This window comes from Ochlerotatus camptorhynchus, unplaced genomic scaffold, assembly GCF_037179485.1.
Source record: "Ochlerotatus camptorhynchus isolate MF236.1 unplaced genomic scaffold, CSIRO-AGI_Acam_v1.1 ptg000046l, whole genome shotgun sequence".
Classification (NCBI taxonomy): domain Eukaryota; kingdom Metazoa; phylum Arthropoda; class Insecta; order Diptera; family Culicidae; genus Ochlerotatus; species Ochlerotatus camptorhynchus.
Window position 1 is genome coordinate 857,929 of NW_027040537.1, and position 17,694 is coordinate 875,622.

Here is a 17,694-nt window from a genome sequence, read left to right on the forward strand (position 1 = left end):
CTGAGCAATGATTTTTCAAACATTGCCAATTTGCCGTTACACATTTCACCGCAGACATCGTGTACGGAGTGTTAACCAAAATCGTTAATATTTTATGTATGGTGCGCACTTTTGCTCGATTTTCGATTAAGCAAGAATTTCTCGTGGGTTCACATAAAGTTCATTCAATCGTGAGCCCAGGATCGAAAAAAAAAACGTTCCAGGGTAAGATATCTTTCGCACCACCACTCTCAGGTTATGTATTATGTTGGTTTTCTTTTCCTTTTTAAATATAAACCATGCTCTTGGGAGGTAGTAGTAATACGCATCATTTTTCCGAAGTGAAAGCGTGCCTTCTGCCAGTGTCAGAAAACCATACATTATGGATCCAAACGAGAGATGTTGTCAGCCACCACGAGATGTGATAACTCCAAGGAGGGAATCCGGATCATGTAGTACCAGCCAAGAGCCAGTGGAGCGTAGCGCGTATGGTCCATCATTTTCACAGGTTATCGGTGTTCAGCCCCAAGGCCCAAATGGAAACAGATGGGGCGAGATATACACACATGGAGGAAAATTGTTTGTTGTTCTTTTCAGCTCAGGAGTGATGGAGCGCAAGTAATTGTTTGCTTTGCCAGATATGTACCTACTGACGTTCACTTGGGTATCGGTTCCAGATTAAATTAAATTAGATACATGCACCCATTAGAGTAAGTTATGGAAGCTCAGCTTACGTTTAACTTTCCGTTACCTCGGGAAATTCCTGATATGGGGAAGGCAACTGCCACTGGCATGTGGGTGGGTGTGGCATGTAAGTGAAATTGAGAAATTCGTCGAATGCTGTTCATACGTATTAATAAAGGAGTATTTTTTTAAGATAGGTAAGAAAACTAAAAAAAAGATTAATTGATGCGAAAATCGCGATTTGATGGGTGATTCCATAGATAAGCGGATGCAAAGTAGAATGTGGCCAAACGAACTGTCAGTTAGTGTAGCCAAAAGAGCATAACATCATCATGATGTTTTTCTTTCCACACTCCAAAATCCAATTTCTTTCGCGGAAAACGGTAAAGGAAATATAACGCAAACCACTCCTCGATTCATTGTTGTAAAGATTTGCTTTGCACTTCATTTTGAAGTTTTTCGCTCAAAAGAAAACAAAACTGCGCAACGAAGAGCTCAAATGCCAGTAAGAGCGTTCATTTTTCATGGTTGCCAAAACACTTTTTGTGCCTCCACTCATTTATGGAATCTAAAGTATCTGTACGGTTTAGGTGTTCAAAACTTTTATACCCGGATTTCCCCGTAAATTTGGCCTAAACCAAATATATTATATTAACAATCTTATCTGATCCATTCTTTCCTTTTCCATACATAGTATAGCGACCCGAAAAATATTGTTTCTCGCACCATCTAGCGTTGAAAAAGGTCAGCAACGTTCATCCAAGAGACGCAAATATGGCGCACATTAATAAAACATTTTGTATATTACACGAAAATTTATCAGTCGTGTCACTTAAAATAATAATCATTAATTTCACATTTAAAGTAAGACCCAAATTATCATTTGGTTTACCTCTCGTGAAGGTAAACAAATACATTGGTAGCCGTTGGACAACCCACAAAGCGGCATTGTACGACACATCAAACTATATCGGAATTCAAAAATAAGATCATTGGGGCCATATTAAGTACTCAGGACCACGTTGGCCGCATGCAAGCATATTCCAGGTATCCCCGGGGAAGTGGATATTTTCTTATTGAGCCAACACATATATGCGACACATAAAATTACATGAGAATTAAAAAAATATGATCATTGGTGGCCATATTAAGTACTGAAGACCACGTTGGCCATATCCGGACATGTTCAGGGTACCCCCGGGGAAGTAGCCACATTATTCTTGAACCTACACCCTCATGCGACACATAAATAAGATTATTGATGGTCATATTGAGAAATCCAACATAGACTCCTGCGCGCCTGGTGGCAGGAATAAGCACTAACAGACGGTGATAAGTCTGTGACAGCCCTTGACAATTTCAATGATTGTTTGCAAAATCGTTTAATTTCAATGTAATTTAATGCACATTTCTTGTCAGCATGGATGAATCTTGTACAAAATGCATTAAACTATTTTGTAATTTTCCTAAATAATAAACTACTTATAAATTACAGAAAACATGTTATGGTTTGAAATCATCTGCCGATTAAACAGCAGACAAAGTTGGCTGACTAAATCAATCGACGAAAAACTATTAAATAGGCCGATTGCTCGGTGTAGCACCAGACGAAAAACCAATTTAATTTGCTGATTAATACTCCGTCTGAAAATAATTTTTAAGTGGCAATAGATTTAGTCGGTGAACGAATCGGGTGATTTGGATGATGTTTGTTTATTTGGAAGATATTTTCGAAACAAAGCACGACAACATTTAGCATTATATGCCATTATTACGAGTACTACTTCTTTGCTCGGATTATGTTTTGACTTCCACAGAAACTCGCTAGAATAAATAGAAAATAATAGTGTTTTGGTTAAAATTTCAAAATTGTATTCAGTTTGACACATTATTTCGAACTTATCACCGCTGCGATTGCAGTGTCACGGTGGTCGATTGAAACTTGGATTTGCCAATTAGGTACTTCCTACGCCGTTGGCCAGATCCGGATGTTCTGGATACCCCCGGAGAAGTGAAACTTGAACCTACACATGACACATCATACATGAGAATTCAAAAATATGAACATTGGTGGCCATCTTAAGTACTCAGGACCACGCTGGCCAGACATGTTCCAGGTGCTCCCGGAGAGTTTCATAAATTTCCCGAAATTTTCCTGAGGCCAATGGAACTTCTCTGGAGTCCTCGGAACTTCCCTGAAATTCTTTTCAGAAATACTCTGACGGTCTCCACATAACAGTTCTCCTCAGAGCTACTCTGAAGTTCTCCTCAAACTTACTTTGAACTTCTTCTCAGAACTACTCTAAAGTTCTCATCAGGTTTAAGTTCTCGTCATTTGCAGTCGGGTTATTCATGAAAGAGAAAATCGATCAAGAGAATCGATCAACAATGATAGGCCCTTTTCTCGAGCTGCGCGAGAAGGGAAAGTCTAAATAAGGCTTGTACTCGAAAAAAATGCACCATTTTAATGCGTGTGTAACTTTTTTATCCGTGGGTAAAAATTGATGAAAATCGGGGTATAACTAGTGTGAATTGTTAACATGTGCAAAATTTCATTACAAACGGTTAAGTGGTTATTGAGATGTTATCGAAACAACAAGAAATTCGCCGTAGAAATTTTGCGCGCCGTCATGGAAAACCCGACTGCGACCATGAGATGGATCGGAAGACAACTGGGAATCACCCATACAACTGTGTCTTGGGTGGTAAAATCTTTTAAGGAGTCCCAGACGACTGGAAGTGGAAGAAAATCGAAGACAGCTGACCCTGTGAAGGCCCGGAAGGTGTTGGATTATTTCAAGCGTAATCCGAACCATTCGATTCGCGACGCGGCTCTGAAGGCAAAGTGTTCCGCCTGGTTCGTTCAGCAAACCATGAAACGAGCTGGGCTTCGTGTATTCAAGGTCCGGAAGGCACCGAACCGGCGTGATCAACAAAACACGGTGGCCAAATCCAGCGCAAGGAAGCTGTATCGAGAGTGGTTAACGAAACCGATGTGTGTGGTTATGGTTGACGAAACCTACATCAAGGCAGACGCGAAGCAGATACCGGGGCTGAAGTTCTACGTTGCCAAATCACGGTTTGATGTTCCGGAAGACATAAGGAAGAAGAAAGTGGACAAATTCGCCATAAAAATACTTGCTCTGGCAGGCCATATGCCAATGCGGTAACGTACATCACAACATCAACAGCGAAATTTACCGCACCGAGGGCCTCCAGAAGTGTCTGTTGCCCTTCCTGCGGTCCCACGGAGGCGAGACATTATTTTGGCCGCACCTGGCATCATGCCATTACGCGCGATCGACGTTGGATTGGTACAGAGACAATAACGTTGTTTTTGTACCAAAAACCGCCAACCCCCCAAATTCACCAGAAATTCGTCCGGTGGAAAGATTTTGGGCCATAATGAAGGCCAAAGTTCGAAAATCGTCCAAATTGTTTAAGAACGAGCTGGAGTTGAAGAAAGAATGGATGAAAGTGACCAAAAAGGTCGGCTCTACCATTGCACAAAATGTAATGAGGGGTCTTAAGGGAAAGGTGCGGGCTTTCAGCGATGGAAAGGAAATTGAATAAAGTAATTATGCCGAAACATAATCCATATGTATTAGTTCATTCCCTGAATGTTTCAAGAAAATCCGACATAAAATAAATTTTAGGCAAACACTTTTGTCTAGTGCATTTTTTTCGAGTACAGGCCTTAAATAGATTAATGCAGATAAGGATGCTTCATTAAAAAAAGAAAAAAGAGAGATGAATTCCCTCCATTTTGATTCATAATCCCGAAATATGACCCTGTGCATAAATTGGCAAAGATAGATTAAGGTTTAGAGGTCGCGCCAATGCAATGATTTGAAATATGTATGGGAATTACTGTGGAAGAATTACTTTTACTTGTCCAAATGAGGAAAAAACTTAACAAATGTATTGTTGCTATTGCAATGACCTCTTTTTTTCCTTTTTTAACGTCGGTCTCTGTTCCGCAATCTAGTGCCAATCACCGACGGACATCGATTGCCATCCATTGACGGCAACCGAATGTGCAGGAAGGCAGCTTCCACACCTGTGTAGGATATCGCACCCATTCACAACATACATAGCCTCAGAAAAATCCCACCGACTTCGGCTGGGATTGAACCCAGACCCATTGGGGTGTTAGAAAGCAGTCACGCTTACCACTACATCACCGGCTCCGGCCATTGCAATGATCTAAAAGCCTTTTTTTACGATCAGTTTTACAGCATGTTGTAAAATATGGCTTACCTGCCAGCCTATTGCTGGTCCGATTCACCCCGGCGGGGCGACTACGAGCAAAGCACTCCCCACAAAGACATTCGGATATGAGTAAAAATGATAGGAAAAAGAGAACCCTCGCTGTCTTCGGTGTCACATGGTAGGGCCCTTCGACGACAGGGGCTGGTTGCTGTCCACGTCGGCTCCAGACGCTTTCTGTGCCAAGCAACTCTTCTCTTTTTTCACTGTTCGGCTGCCTAGCAGCGGTAAATCGCTTTTAGCGGGAGGGATGAGCCTGGCTCCCTTTTCCATAACTAACTATAACATACCCGACGATGTTGGGGATGAAACGTCCAGCTGATGCGAACCACGTAAACAGCACAAAACTGCTGTTAGCGGAAAATCAACGGACGGGACAAAAACGCGTCGTACTCCTTTCGTGGTTCGAAACTTTCCTCTGGTACTTACAATCACGGACAATCACAAAACCACCATCGTTCTCCTGCAACCGCGCTCGACTTGTATGCCGACTAATACTTTCAACCTTCTTTTGCAGTGGAAGGAGAAACGGGACCTAATTTCATTTGAAACTCGAGGCAACATAAAACGATATTTTTTTCCTAAAGCTAACTACACGCTAACTTGAAAGTACCCATTAATGGTTGAAAAAGACCCATTTTGAAGAAAAGTGGCTTAACTCATTAAATGAGTAAAAAAAATACCCATTAATGAGTATCTGTTACCCATTAATGAGTAATTGTTAATCATTAATGGGTAACAGATACTCATTAATGGGTAAAATTGTTTAATCATTAATGAGTTAAGCCACTTTTCTTCAAAATGGGTCTTTTTTACTCATTAATGAGTACTTTCAAGTTAGCGTGTAAACTGACAACACAAGAAACTGAATAAAACAACGCGCAAAATTTTCAAATTAAAATTATTCACTAATGTATCGAGCACAGCACACGCTCGTGTAAAACACAGATAAATTACACTCGGTGAAAAAACTGCACAATACGGGATAAATTCCAACACGCAGGTAACAATTTTAAGAAATACAGAAATGTGAAACTTTAGAAAATCAAGCTGAAAATTGCATTAGGTCCTAGTAACATTGATCGATTCTCTTCGTCGACTTTCTCTTTCTTTAATAACTTGAGCACATAACTGTTTCTTGTTGTGCTTGTCATATTAGATGCCGGATAAAAGCTTCTTTTATCGATCTGTGTGCCGAAAATACCTGGGAATATATTTACATGTCCGTGGGAATACAAAGAGAAAGTCGACGAAGAGAATCTGTGAATGTTACTTAGGACCTAATGCAATGTTCAGCTTGAAATAGGGTTAATTGACAGATGAATGTGTCCAAGGCAACAACGCACCGTATCAACCGGCTTGTTGATCATTGTCATGACAACTACATTTTTTTTCGACTTTTGGAAAAACTCGCTGAAGCAAATCGACAGTGAGCATGCATAAGGGCGTAAACGCGATGATCGATTTTCTTTGTCGATTTTCTCTCTTTTATATTAACTCGCTAGAATTAACGTTTCTCAGTGCGTTTGGTGTTGCTTTTGATAGTCAATATAACCTGTTACAACTCTGCATTGAACAAATTCTAGAAAATTGTTTTGCTTAGCTGTAGTAATGCAAAGAGAAAATCGATGAAGAGAATCGATTATCGCGTATACGCCCTTATGTTTTCTCACTGTCGCAATTACCACTTCTCTTATTGGAATAGATCGGAATGTATGAAAAATCTTGGTATTGACACCAGGTACAAACGATTTCTGCTTAAACTGCTAACTCGCAAACATAACATAAAGCTTTCCTCTGACTCCAAAAAAGAGAAAAACTACAACTTTACGTGGAATATATCGTGAATTGGTAATCAGTAAATTACAGGCAACCAATTCGCGATATATTCCACATAAAGTTGATCGATGTTACAAAACCATTCGTGGACCTTACTGACTACCATAACCATTACCATTAAAGTTCTCAAACCATAAGTTAAAAGGTTCTAATATAGTTCTCTTTCCGAAAATGTATGGAGAAAACAAGAATTTGGAACGGGAATGGTTTTTAACAACCCATTATTTGTAAGGTCCAGTTCCAAAAAACCACAATACATAAGGTTGAAACTTTATCATTAAACGTTCATGTAAAGTTCCATAACCATTTCAGTTGAAGTTTAGCAGGGATTATAAACAATTTTTAACCATTTTAGGTAAGGTCAATTTATGGTTCGCGTTTATGCGGGGTCTCTCGTTGTGTTTTCTGCTGAGACTGAGCAATATTCGATACCGCGAAACATCTCCGCAGTTATGTTTTCTTTCGGCGCAGGAGATGTGCGGTAATCAAAAGTTAAGAATGTAACTTAACATTTACAATAACATTCTACCAAATTTTCATGTGCGTAGTCCACTGCAACAGCCGAACGTACGAACGAATAGGGTGACTATAGCGCATTTTAAGAAAACGTCACAAGTTTTTATGGCTGTTTTAAATCAATAATTACGAAGAAACCATAAAGCCTACAAGGTTACTACCAAAGACACAAATCTAGGGAACTGCATGGAGAATGTTTTGTAGAACAACTAAATAAACAGAAATGAAAATTTTCAACTTAAAAACACTAAAATGTATGAAATTTTACCAGTTTTTTCGGTACTTTCAACATACTTTTCAATTTTAATGTATGATAATTAACTTTAATCGAGTTCTTTTCTAGAAAGCATTGATAGCTAAGACTTTAATCTTTCATTTGGTATGTTGAAATCAGAAAACCACATTAAGATTAAAAAAAATATAGCTAACCAAAGTTGGCAATACAAAAAAACATAAAATGTTGAATAACTCACTTAGCAGTCATTTCCGACCCTATGTTTCATGAGGATTTTTTCATAACTTTAGGAGCCCTATCTACCCTGAAAATATGTAAAACCCGGAACCAAACACCCTGTATGTCATATGAGATATCAACCATATTGATCGGATAAGCCATCTCGGAGAAAGCTTGCCTAGATGGAACGCGTCCACAGACGCACATACAGACGTCATATAATTTCGTCTTGCCGAGCCGATTTCTCATATTCAATTTGATTCTACGATGCCGTAATCAAACTGTCCAGTTAGGGTTGAGAATGTTTTATACGGGTGATTTAATACCTATGTTACGTAGGTTTTTGTTGTTCGAAAATTGTACGTCCGGATTTTCCCCGTAAATTTGACGATCATCATAATGTGGAGCTTCTAAATCTTCAAACCCGTGTATCCTCGTATATATGACCTTTAATGCGTTTATGTTGAAGTGTTCGATATTTTAATAAACATTAATGTGGCCCTAATATCAATATTAGCATTCTCTGCTTGCCCGAGAAAATGCGAAGTGATGAAAAACAAAAAGAAAAGCCTTCCGTGAACCATGCATATGCCATCAGAAATGTCACTCTCATCGATGTGCCTTTTATATTACTGATAGGATCTTATTCCTTGCCACATTCCACTAACGTCACATTTTCATTATAAAGGGATGGCAATTTAAACAAGAAGTTTCGTTCTCGAGATGAAACTTTCAACAAGAACCATGTTGCAAAAAATGAGAATCTCAGCGGCAGTTGGCTCGGTTGAAATACAACACCATGGTGGTGATGATACTGACTGACAGAGATATAACAAGGCAACATATTATTTACACTACTTGCTTGTTTCGGATTGTTAAGGTGATTCTCTGTAGCGTCCTTTTTCGTGTTACGTTTCGCAATTTCACATGTAAAATATCACAGAATGCACGTAGCTGAAACTACTACTTGCTTCTTCTTTCTTCTTCTTCTTCTTCTTCACATTTCAAGCTTATTGCATATCGCATATTAGCTTATTGCTTGCTCTCAACTTAGTGTTCTAGATGCACTTCCACAGTTATTCATTGAGAGCTTTCGATGCCTGTACCATTTTTGCATTGGTATAATTGTGTGGCAAGTCCAATCATACTTCTATACCCAGGGAAGTCGAGAAAATTTCCAACCCGAAAAATTCCTAGACCGGACCGGGAATCGAACCCAGCCACCTCCAGCATGGTCTTGCTTTGTAGCTGTGCCTTTACCGACTGAGCTAAGGGAGACCCAAACTACTACTTGCAGATGTCTGAAATTTGCAGATGTATAAACCTCGTAGATACGAGGGGGGCGACACATCCAGATTATCTCATTTTCAGCGTGAATCTTTACTATTTTTCATATATTTATTTACCGTACACCATCTATTTGCATCTGTGGCATCTACTACCATCTACTTGTGCATGCTCGAATCTTCTCGTGATCGAGCTATCACCGAACAAACAACCGTAGCAGACGAAGCAGCAAGCCGGAGGTGTTTATTTACATTTCGGTGAAACTGTGGTCAAGTGACAATTGTTCAACGTCGTAACACCAGAATTATAGATATGTGAGTTTTAAGTGGTCCGTTCGGAGATAGAGATGGTGCCGCCAAATGATGGTCATTTAGGAAGCGCTACGAAATTGCTTTGTGGAAGCTAGTGCCCACTGCGAAACAAAACGTGAATCCTTACCGTACCGACCAATGAAAACCACTGCCAGTTTAGGGTTCTACAACGAGAAACGCTATGGTCGTAAATCTCCAGCATTTTTCTAGTGAAAGTCAGTCAGCGGGGGTACAAGAGTCCAAGTGACTATTGTCACTAATGGAGTTAGAAAAGTCACCCCGCGGTGACGTGACTCTACATTTGATTTGCACAGAGAGTCACGTCTCCACGACGTGATTTTTCTCACTTCACTAGTGACAAAAGTCACTTCGACTCTCGGAAAACCCCCAGCAACTGGTAGGTTGCGGTATTATGAAAACTACCTCGTTCACGGTTTGCCGGGCTTGTAGCGGCACGTACTCTCGGTCGGCAGGTTTACTTTAAATATTTACAAGAGTAGCATTAGAATTAGCGTGAGTACATTTTTGACTACTATCTACATGAATGTGCGAAGTATTAATTATTCTGTTTCCAAATCCCACAATTAGATTAAAATCATCATCATTAAAATCCCATGGACGATGTACGCTGGAACGATGGAACGATGGAACGCTGTTTTTGCACATGAGCCTATTATGCGTTCATTCATAAATTAAACCAGAAATGTCTCTATTCATGGAAAAGCGCAAGTTTTAATCCACGATTCTTCCCATCCACTTAGGTCTATTACTGTACTGGATCACCAGCCCGCTAATTTGTGAAGGTTTCCTATCGATAACATGTGTGTTATATAAACCAACCAGAAGATAATGCCTGATTAACAACACCTGTATCTCAATATGGTACATCCCGCCCCGCAAAGCCATTCTGCAAAACAAGCTATTAAAACAACAATAAAATACTAAAATTAGATACAAAAAATTGTTTCAGGGTTTTAATACGAGTAATTCTGAATATTATGATAATTTCGGGTATAACTTCACAGGTGATAGGTATAATTGTGACATTTTATGAAGTTGGGAGCCTACAAACTCTTCAAATAATTTGGCTTATGGTTAAATAATTAATTCAATATGACAATTTAAAGAATGCTCCAGACTTGTATTGATTCTTTAACGTTTTTTTATTCTCGTTAATCACACCTTTATTGATTTAATATCCATCAAATTTATGATAATTTGATTAAGTCAACTGTATACTAAAACATTATGGAATCATTTATCCGCTTGCTATGTAAAGTATTGAAACGTTTAGTCTATTAGGTACATATTACAATAAAAAATATCCTAGTATCTGAATGATTGGAAACTTTAATTTTAGCGATGAGAAATATATAGTATGCTGTCTTTTTAAACAAACATTATGTATTTTTGATCATATATTGGTATCATAATTTCATCAGTTACATTTTAATAGTGTAGAATGCCTGATTCAATATCTTCTATTGATTACGCTGTTCGAATGTTGTTTGAACTGGACAATAAATGATGTACAGTTACGTTAAAATAATGTCGATCCCTGTAATTGAACAGTTAAAATATGAACAGTATATAAACCTTAGGTTATTTAATAGGAATCTTGCATTCCGTTGAATGAAGACCGGGATGAAGACGACAGAAGAATTCTGCCTGGTCGACAAGTACACCATAATATTGTAAGGCAGCGTGTGTTCTGCATCTGAATAGTAATGAACATCGTTTCTGCAGTGTCACTCCGCATTGCTGCAAATCCTAGAACCACCAATAACATTAAAATTTCTACACCAAGACCATTCGGTAGCTTGCACTTGCATCCAAATTATCACTGACATTATCGCGGCGGTATCTAAAAAAAATAATGCCCTCTTCCACACTATCGGCAATCCTCCGTAACCGGCATCGGTAGTGTGCTTTCTCGCATCGAAATAGTTGTCATCTTCCGCACTGTCGATCCGTATTTCTTCGTAATCGAAATCTAACAGATAACACCTGACCGCCTGCACCAAGATCATTCGGTAACTTATGCTAGATGGCACATCAAGATCGTCGAAGCGGCATCGAAATAGCTTTTCTCTTCCGCACTGGCGACTCGTATTCCTCTGAAACCGGATATCGCTTGACCCCTTGCATTCTGAAACATGTCCACAACCCGCTGCAACCCGTATACCTCAGTAGTCGCCCACAGTAGGGAAAGGGTCGATGGCGCGATGCCTTCACTGTTACGGAGTTAAAAGGCTGGTGCTGAAATGCAAATAATGGTGGTGGCAAAATTATGGTGCTGAAAATGAAATCGTTGAAACCTTCTCCCTCCTAAATTGCATCAGAGCATTGTAGTTGAAGCCTGATTGCTTGGTACACTAACATGTTGAACAACAGCATGCGAAGCTGAGCTTCGACCAGGAACAGGAACAATGTGCGTCATGTGCGTTGAGCCATACATCGAAATCATCGGAACGGTATCGATATTTACGATCCACAGTGTTCAGTCGTATTCCTTTGCACCGGCACACAACCAGAGTGTAAGCAACTGCCTGTACCTAGGATAGAAGATCAATCCTCCCCGTTAATCTCCGAATAGCACAAAAACGGCATGTCATTAAAAACCTTATACTAACACCAAAAGATTCTTGACGGGAACGTTGTGAACCATAGCAGAAAACTGTCAAGTCAACCGAGATGAGCTTGAAGATGCCGGATGTTGTGAACTGCTCGTTGAAGGTCACGGAAGAAAATGGAATTTCACGAAGAGTAACACATAAAATAAGCGCTTCTTCTTCGGGTAGAGCTGGAACCAGTTTTGTCAAACGAACATCTCTTGTCGACACTAGTTAGGCTCTGAACCATTTGGTGGATTATTTTAACTTTTGGTTAAAATTTGACAGATGGAAAGTTATCGATTAACCCTGCTATCCGAGCGTGGTTACTTTTGACAGACAAGAAGTTAAATTTTGACAACCTTGGGTCGAAAACCGGTCGATTGACAGCACGGGGATTTTCGAACATAGAAAATAACTTTCGAAATGTCACTTTTAACCACGAGTTAAATTTAACTCGGCAAATGGTTCACAGCCTTAGCTGTTTTTTTTTTCTTCTTTTTGGTAAACACCCGGCGGCACCTGATCCTATAAGTAGAAAAATTAAAACCAAACAAAAAATATGTCCAGAATCCTTACTCTCGTATCAAATTAATCCAACACTTACGAACTTTCTTGCTGGGTGGGTGGAGAGTGACTAAATTTACGACATAACATTCCACACTTTCTGTAATGGGAAACCGTGCGAGGAGGCCAATTTCTTTCCAGCTATCACAATTTTGGTTCGGAAGAATCTGAAAAAGCCGAAAAAGCAATCCAGTGTGACATTTAGTCAGCTTCTCGGCCATGCACGCTATTTCAAAACTACCCAAAAATGGGTAAACTTTTTTCGGAGCTCGGTTCGGAGTGACAAGTTGATAAATGTACAAAGTCGATCGGATTAATGTCGATGTTGTCCATTTGTCAACTTGTCAATCCGAACATAGTTTCACTATAAATAAACTCCAACATTCGATTCACTTTTAAATATAGCTGATTCACAACGAGATTGACTTCATTCACATTATTTAAGGCTCGCCTGATGTGCGTGTAGGCTCGTGTATACTTAGCAGCAAATGAATCGACACACACACACACACCTACTTTTCATGAAAAATCCTTCAGTAACTATCGCCATCGACTTCTATCTACTGCAGCATCGAAAAAGTGGATGCCAGCAAATAGTAGGAAACGGTAGGAAACGGAATCCTGAAAATCTACACTCACCAAGAAAATCATGTGTAAATAGAGTTGAAGCTAAACGACATTTTGGATGTGTCGCCCCCCTCGCGTAGATATTGAGTTGTGTGCTCTTGAAATTGCGATGTGTGATGGAAAAATGGACTCTACAAGGAAACATCGTCGTGAGCTTTTCGTATAGGCATCCGTCTACTTTTCGATTATGCCCTCTAGTGTGAACGGTACACAGTGATCCCAAGTAAATCTATAAGCGTACCCCATTCTATTCTAAATCCTAGTACTACACTATGTTTGTTTTGATTCGCTATGAAAGTTTGACAGATAAAATGAGGGGTTCGTGGATTTTCCTATGTTTCGAGGGGTGCATCGATTAGCTTGGGACCGAAGAGGGTACCAGAGCTGAGCTAAAAAGTTGAGCACGTGTCTTCGGGACCTTCTGGTCTTAGAGTTACCTCTATGATACAACCAATCTACTTGATTCGAATCACATTATCCGTTTCATGTCATAGGTAATCGAATGGCATACTTAAAAACAATCACAATTTTTGGTGTAAATACAGAAATCTTAAAAATATATGGGCATAGCATGCTAAAATTACGATTGGCATCAAAACATGTTTTTTTTTCTCTCTCTCTGAATTATTCTCAATAGCCGTGCAGCATCTTTGCTCGCTAATGGGATTTATTATTGACTTGGTGCGAACTTATTTCGATGAAGGGACTTGTGTTGAGTGCGCTAGGGTAAAGAATTTGGTGCCTCAAACTCAAACTCAAATATTTGCCAGCAGCAGTAAAACGTTAACAGTCATATCCGTTGTAACAGTTAATTTGGCAGACACGTAAAAGGTCACTAATTAAATTTACGAGAGTACTGTCCCATCTGCGATAGCAGACCCTACTTACAAGTTTGCTATGGTAAAGTGACCCTTTCCCGGTTTTAATTAGATGACAGTGCCAGTGCCAGTCGAGTGGACAAACTTTCAGTGGTTGACTCTTTAAGTGTATGCTTTCCATATTTTTTTCCTTGACCAACCAAATTAGAATTGTTAATCATTTGCAGTTTCCACACACAAGCTTCTCGGATTATGCAAAGTTTTCATCGTTTTCTGTTTTTTCCCGTTCTTTTCAGAGCATCATATTCCGTGTTCAGCAGCATCCACAGGTGCCGGGATTCACACAGTGTGTGACGTTTGGGTTTTTTCGAACCCCCGGCATGGAAACGGCGTACAATCTGTTCTGCGTGGTGGCGATGTACTTCATGCCGCTGATGGTCATCAGCGCGGCCTACACGGTCATCCTGTGCGAAATATCCAACCGGTCGCGGGAGAAAGGTAGGAGGCATCCTCTAGCTAAAAAAAAATACATCAAAATTCAATCGATGCAGGCATATATTGTCCGTTCAGATAAAACTTACCTGTACGTCGCTGATGAATTGATTTCGACGTAACTAGCGGTACTGAAAAAGAACGGTTTAAAATGCAAACAATAACAACAACAACAACAACAATGATATAATCATGATTTCCATTAAGGTTGGAAGTAGGATCGGATGTTGGAAGTCAGACATTCGAACTTTAATTTAGTGCTGGCACCACAATACCACTTGGTTGAATCTCTTTTGGAAAAAAATGGCCATTGATAACGATTTCAATTGAAAAGAACAAAGGTGTTTGAGGTTGCGTTGGTGTCATAAAAATACATTTGAAGCTATTTTTATAAGCCTTTAAGGGGCTGTTCATATAGAAAGTGGACATTTTAAGGGGGTGGGAGAACGTGTATATTGATGATTTTCCACACAGGGGGGAGGGATCTAAAACAACAACTGTTCACGTGGTATATGGACAGCTTCCAACCAGGGGTCCATCGACCACCTCCGGTTTGAACTTCGTCAGCTTAATTTTATTCTAGAATTCACTCGAGTTCTCCTCACAATTTCCTTAGAATTCCAGTCAGAACATTCTTGAAATTTTCTTCAGGATTCAATTAGAATTCTTTTGGCCAGTGGTGGCAAATGTAAAAAAAAAACAGGCACATGGGCGGTATATTTCAAGCGAACGGCGAAGATTCAGTTGAGAAATATCACGACATGTTTACCGATTGCCAGTTTGTCTTTGTGTGTCTTCATTATGGTCATTGCGAAAAGTATTACATGTTAAGGGGAAAATGTTAAAACCCAGTACTTGTGCCACCACTGCTCTTGGAAATCCAGAAGAAATCTCCCCGGAATTCGGAATCAGGTGATGTTCAGAAATTGTTTCTACGATCTGATTAAGATTTTTTTGATTATTCTACAAAGTGTCAGAATCTTTTTCCAGTTTCCCCTCTGCCTACACCCATGAAGGTTAGTCTTTGCATGAGTTGTCAGCATTATTTTTTTGCGAGAAAATTTTCCCTATTTAACGGAACCGTACCTCAAGTCTGCTCTGATGGTGGCTTCTCATCACATCACAAACTTCAGCTTCTCCATGCGAGAAAACCAAAGCAAAAAGGGTGTTTGCATCGAGTCCGTTCGAGCGAATGCCCTTTGGCATGAAACGTGAATAATAAGCTTCGCCAGAAAAAGCAAACTTCGAATGAACTTGATTTCCGTTCGTGATGCATTGAATAACATCCTGAATAAACATTTCCAATCGTTTGATACTGTTTTACGATTATTATAGGGGAAAAGCTCCTATAGTTGCGGTACGTTAGAAGCGTTAGGTTCCTATAGTGGTGCATGGAGACTCAATACACAACTATAGGAACCTAACGCTTCTAACGTACAGCAACTATAGGAGCGTTTTTTTTTTGCTTTATTAGAGAGATTTTCAGCCTTGGGCAGGTCTATAGGAGCGTTTCCCGTACCTCCTGAACTTGTTTTTGATTCATTTCCAACTTGGATCGGGTATTAGCATTGGGTCTGCATTAGACTGATGCAAAATTTAAAATTTCCGCTCCACAGTGCTCAAACGGTTCCAAATTGGGACCTGATTAGCCTCCCGAAATTTGAACTCATTTAGTGAGAAACTGACACAAACCGTTTGAAGTTTATATGGGAATTACTATGAAGAAACCATAATTTCGGTTCATATCTAACTCAGTTCACTCTACTTTAGAAAATGATAGCTGAGCTTGTTGAAAATTTTCTCAGCTACAACTTTGTTCAAGACCACTTTTCGATCAAATGTTGATTCAAGTCACTGATGTCTTATGATTATGCCAGGCCCTTGACATCCCTATACCAAATAACAGTGAATGAAAGTAGGCGCCATGTCCCGGGCACAAATTGATTTGGGCCCGCTGTCAGCTGTCAAATAGTCGAAGAAGAAGAAGAAGAAGAAGAAGAAGAAGAAGAAGAAGAAGAAGAAGAAGAAGAAGTCGATTGGTTTGTTTTGATTTGACGCGAAATACAACAAGTTCTGCTGAAGCTACGGCGCAAAGCTAGAAAAAAGTAGTCTTCAAAGTAATTCGTGTGATTTCGGTACTTTCATTGTATTTTCCATCGTATTTTAATCGTTTTCCGGATCTACATTATGCGCCAGTGGCAGAAAATGTCTCGGCGAAACGATTTTATCGTTTCAAGACTTGTTTTCTCTGACAATTTCCCGAAAACAAAAACTGATCGTCTGGATATACGGGATATACGGAGTCATCTACCCTGATCACATCAGATTCTTGCTGATGAATAGGAACATTAAGACGCTGCTAAACACAACAGTACCTACATTATATATTTGGAACTAAAACTTTAAAAGACTAGTAAGTATTTTGAAATGATTCTTCACAAGAGTTTTAATTGCAAATGCTTGTTGTTTTTTTTTTTCAATTCCGGAATCCCAATTGCTGAAACGGTCTAGTGAATTCATCTCGCAGTGATAGGAGACAGGGCCAATACGTAGGATGATTTGCCTAAAGTAAAACAGGTGGTATATTTTTCCGATACCAGTTGAAGCATGTGGAGCTGATGATCGTCGTCACAAGGCAAAAGGAAATCCAAATTTGCAGCGCTCCGTGCAACAGAATGTATGACCATGTTATCGAAATGCAATCCCACATTCACGTTCTTATCGGTTCCAACAAGGTTCTGAAAAAAAATATGATTTTTTACCCACGAATACTTATGATGATGATCTTAGCCCATATACTTACCCTAAACTCAAATTCAGCTGCCTTGCAAATCAGAAGGAGTGTGTCAACATTAGAAATCACTTCAATGCATTGCTCGCAGATGATTTTAAGAGCAATTTGCTTGCCAAGTTGCTCAATGTTTGTTTTTATAGCAAAATGAGTGATATCATCGTTGCGGAATAGTTCCCATTTATTCTCCGTTTCCAGGCTAGCCGTTTCTTGAAGGGGTTGATTTGAATCCATATCAGGCGTATCAGGTATGATATCACAGCATTGTAGAAGTGGCGTAGTATTGAAATCAGTACAATTACCATACGATGAACTGCTAATTTCGATTTGGTTCAGCATCCTCTTATAGCTTGCTCGAAACTGGCCAGCATTTGGATTAATATTTGAATCGCTTTTCGATCTTATTGCTCCGAAGAACATCTCCTGGTGGTCTTGGCTAAAACGGTAC

The 17,694-nt window shown here is 39.6% G+C and overlaps 1 protein-coding gene across 1 annotated transcript in view; it reads left to right on the plus strand.

Annotated features, from left to right (window-relative positions):
• LOC135716908 (adipokinetic hormone/corazonin-related peptide receptor variant I-like) overlaps positions 1-17,694 on the plus strand; it is a 221,250-nt gene that overhangs the window by 136,738 nt on the left and 66,818 nt on the right. The window contains exon 4 of the mRNA XM_065239031.1: positions 14,260-14,461. Coding sequence (XP_065095103.1) covers positions 14,260-14,461 — 202 coding nt within the window. The remainder of the gene's footprint in view (positions 1-14,259; positions 14,462-17,694) is intronic.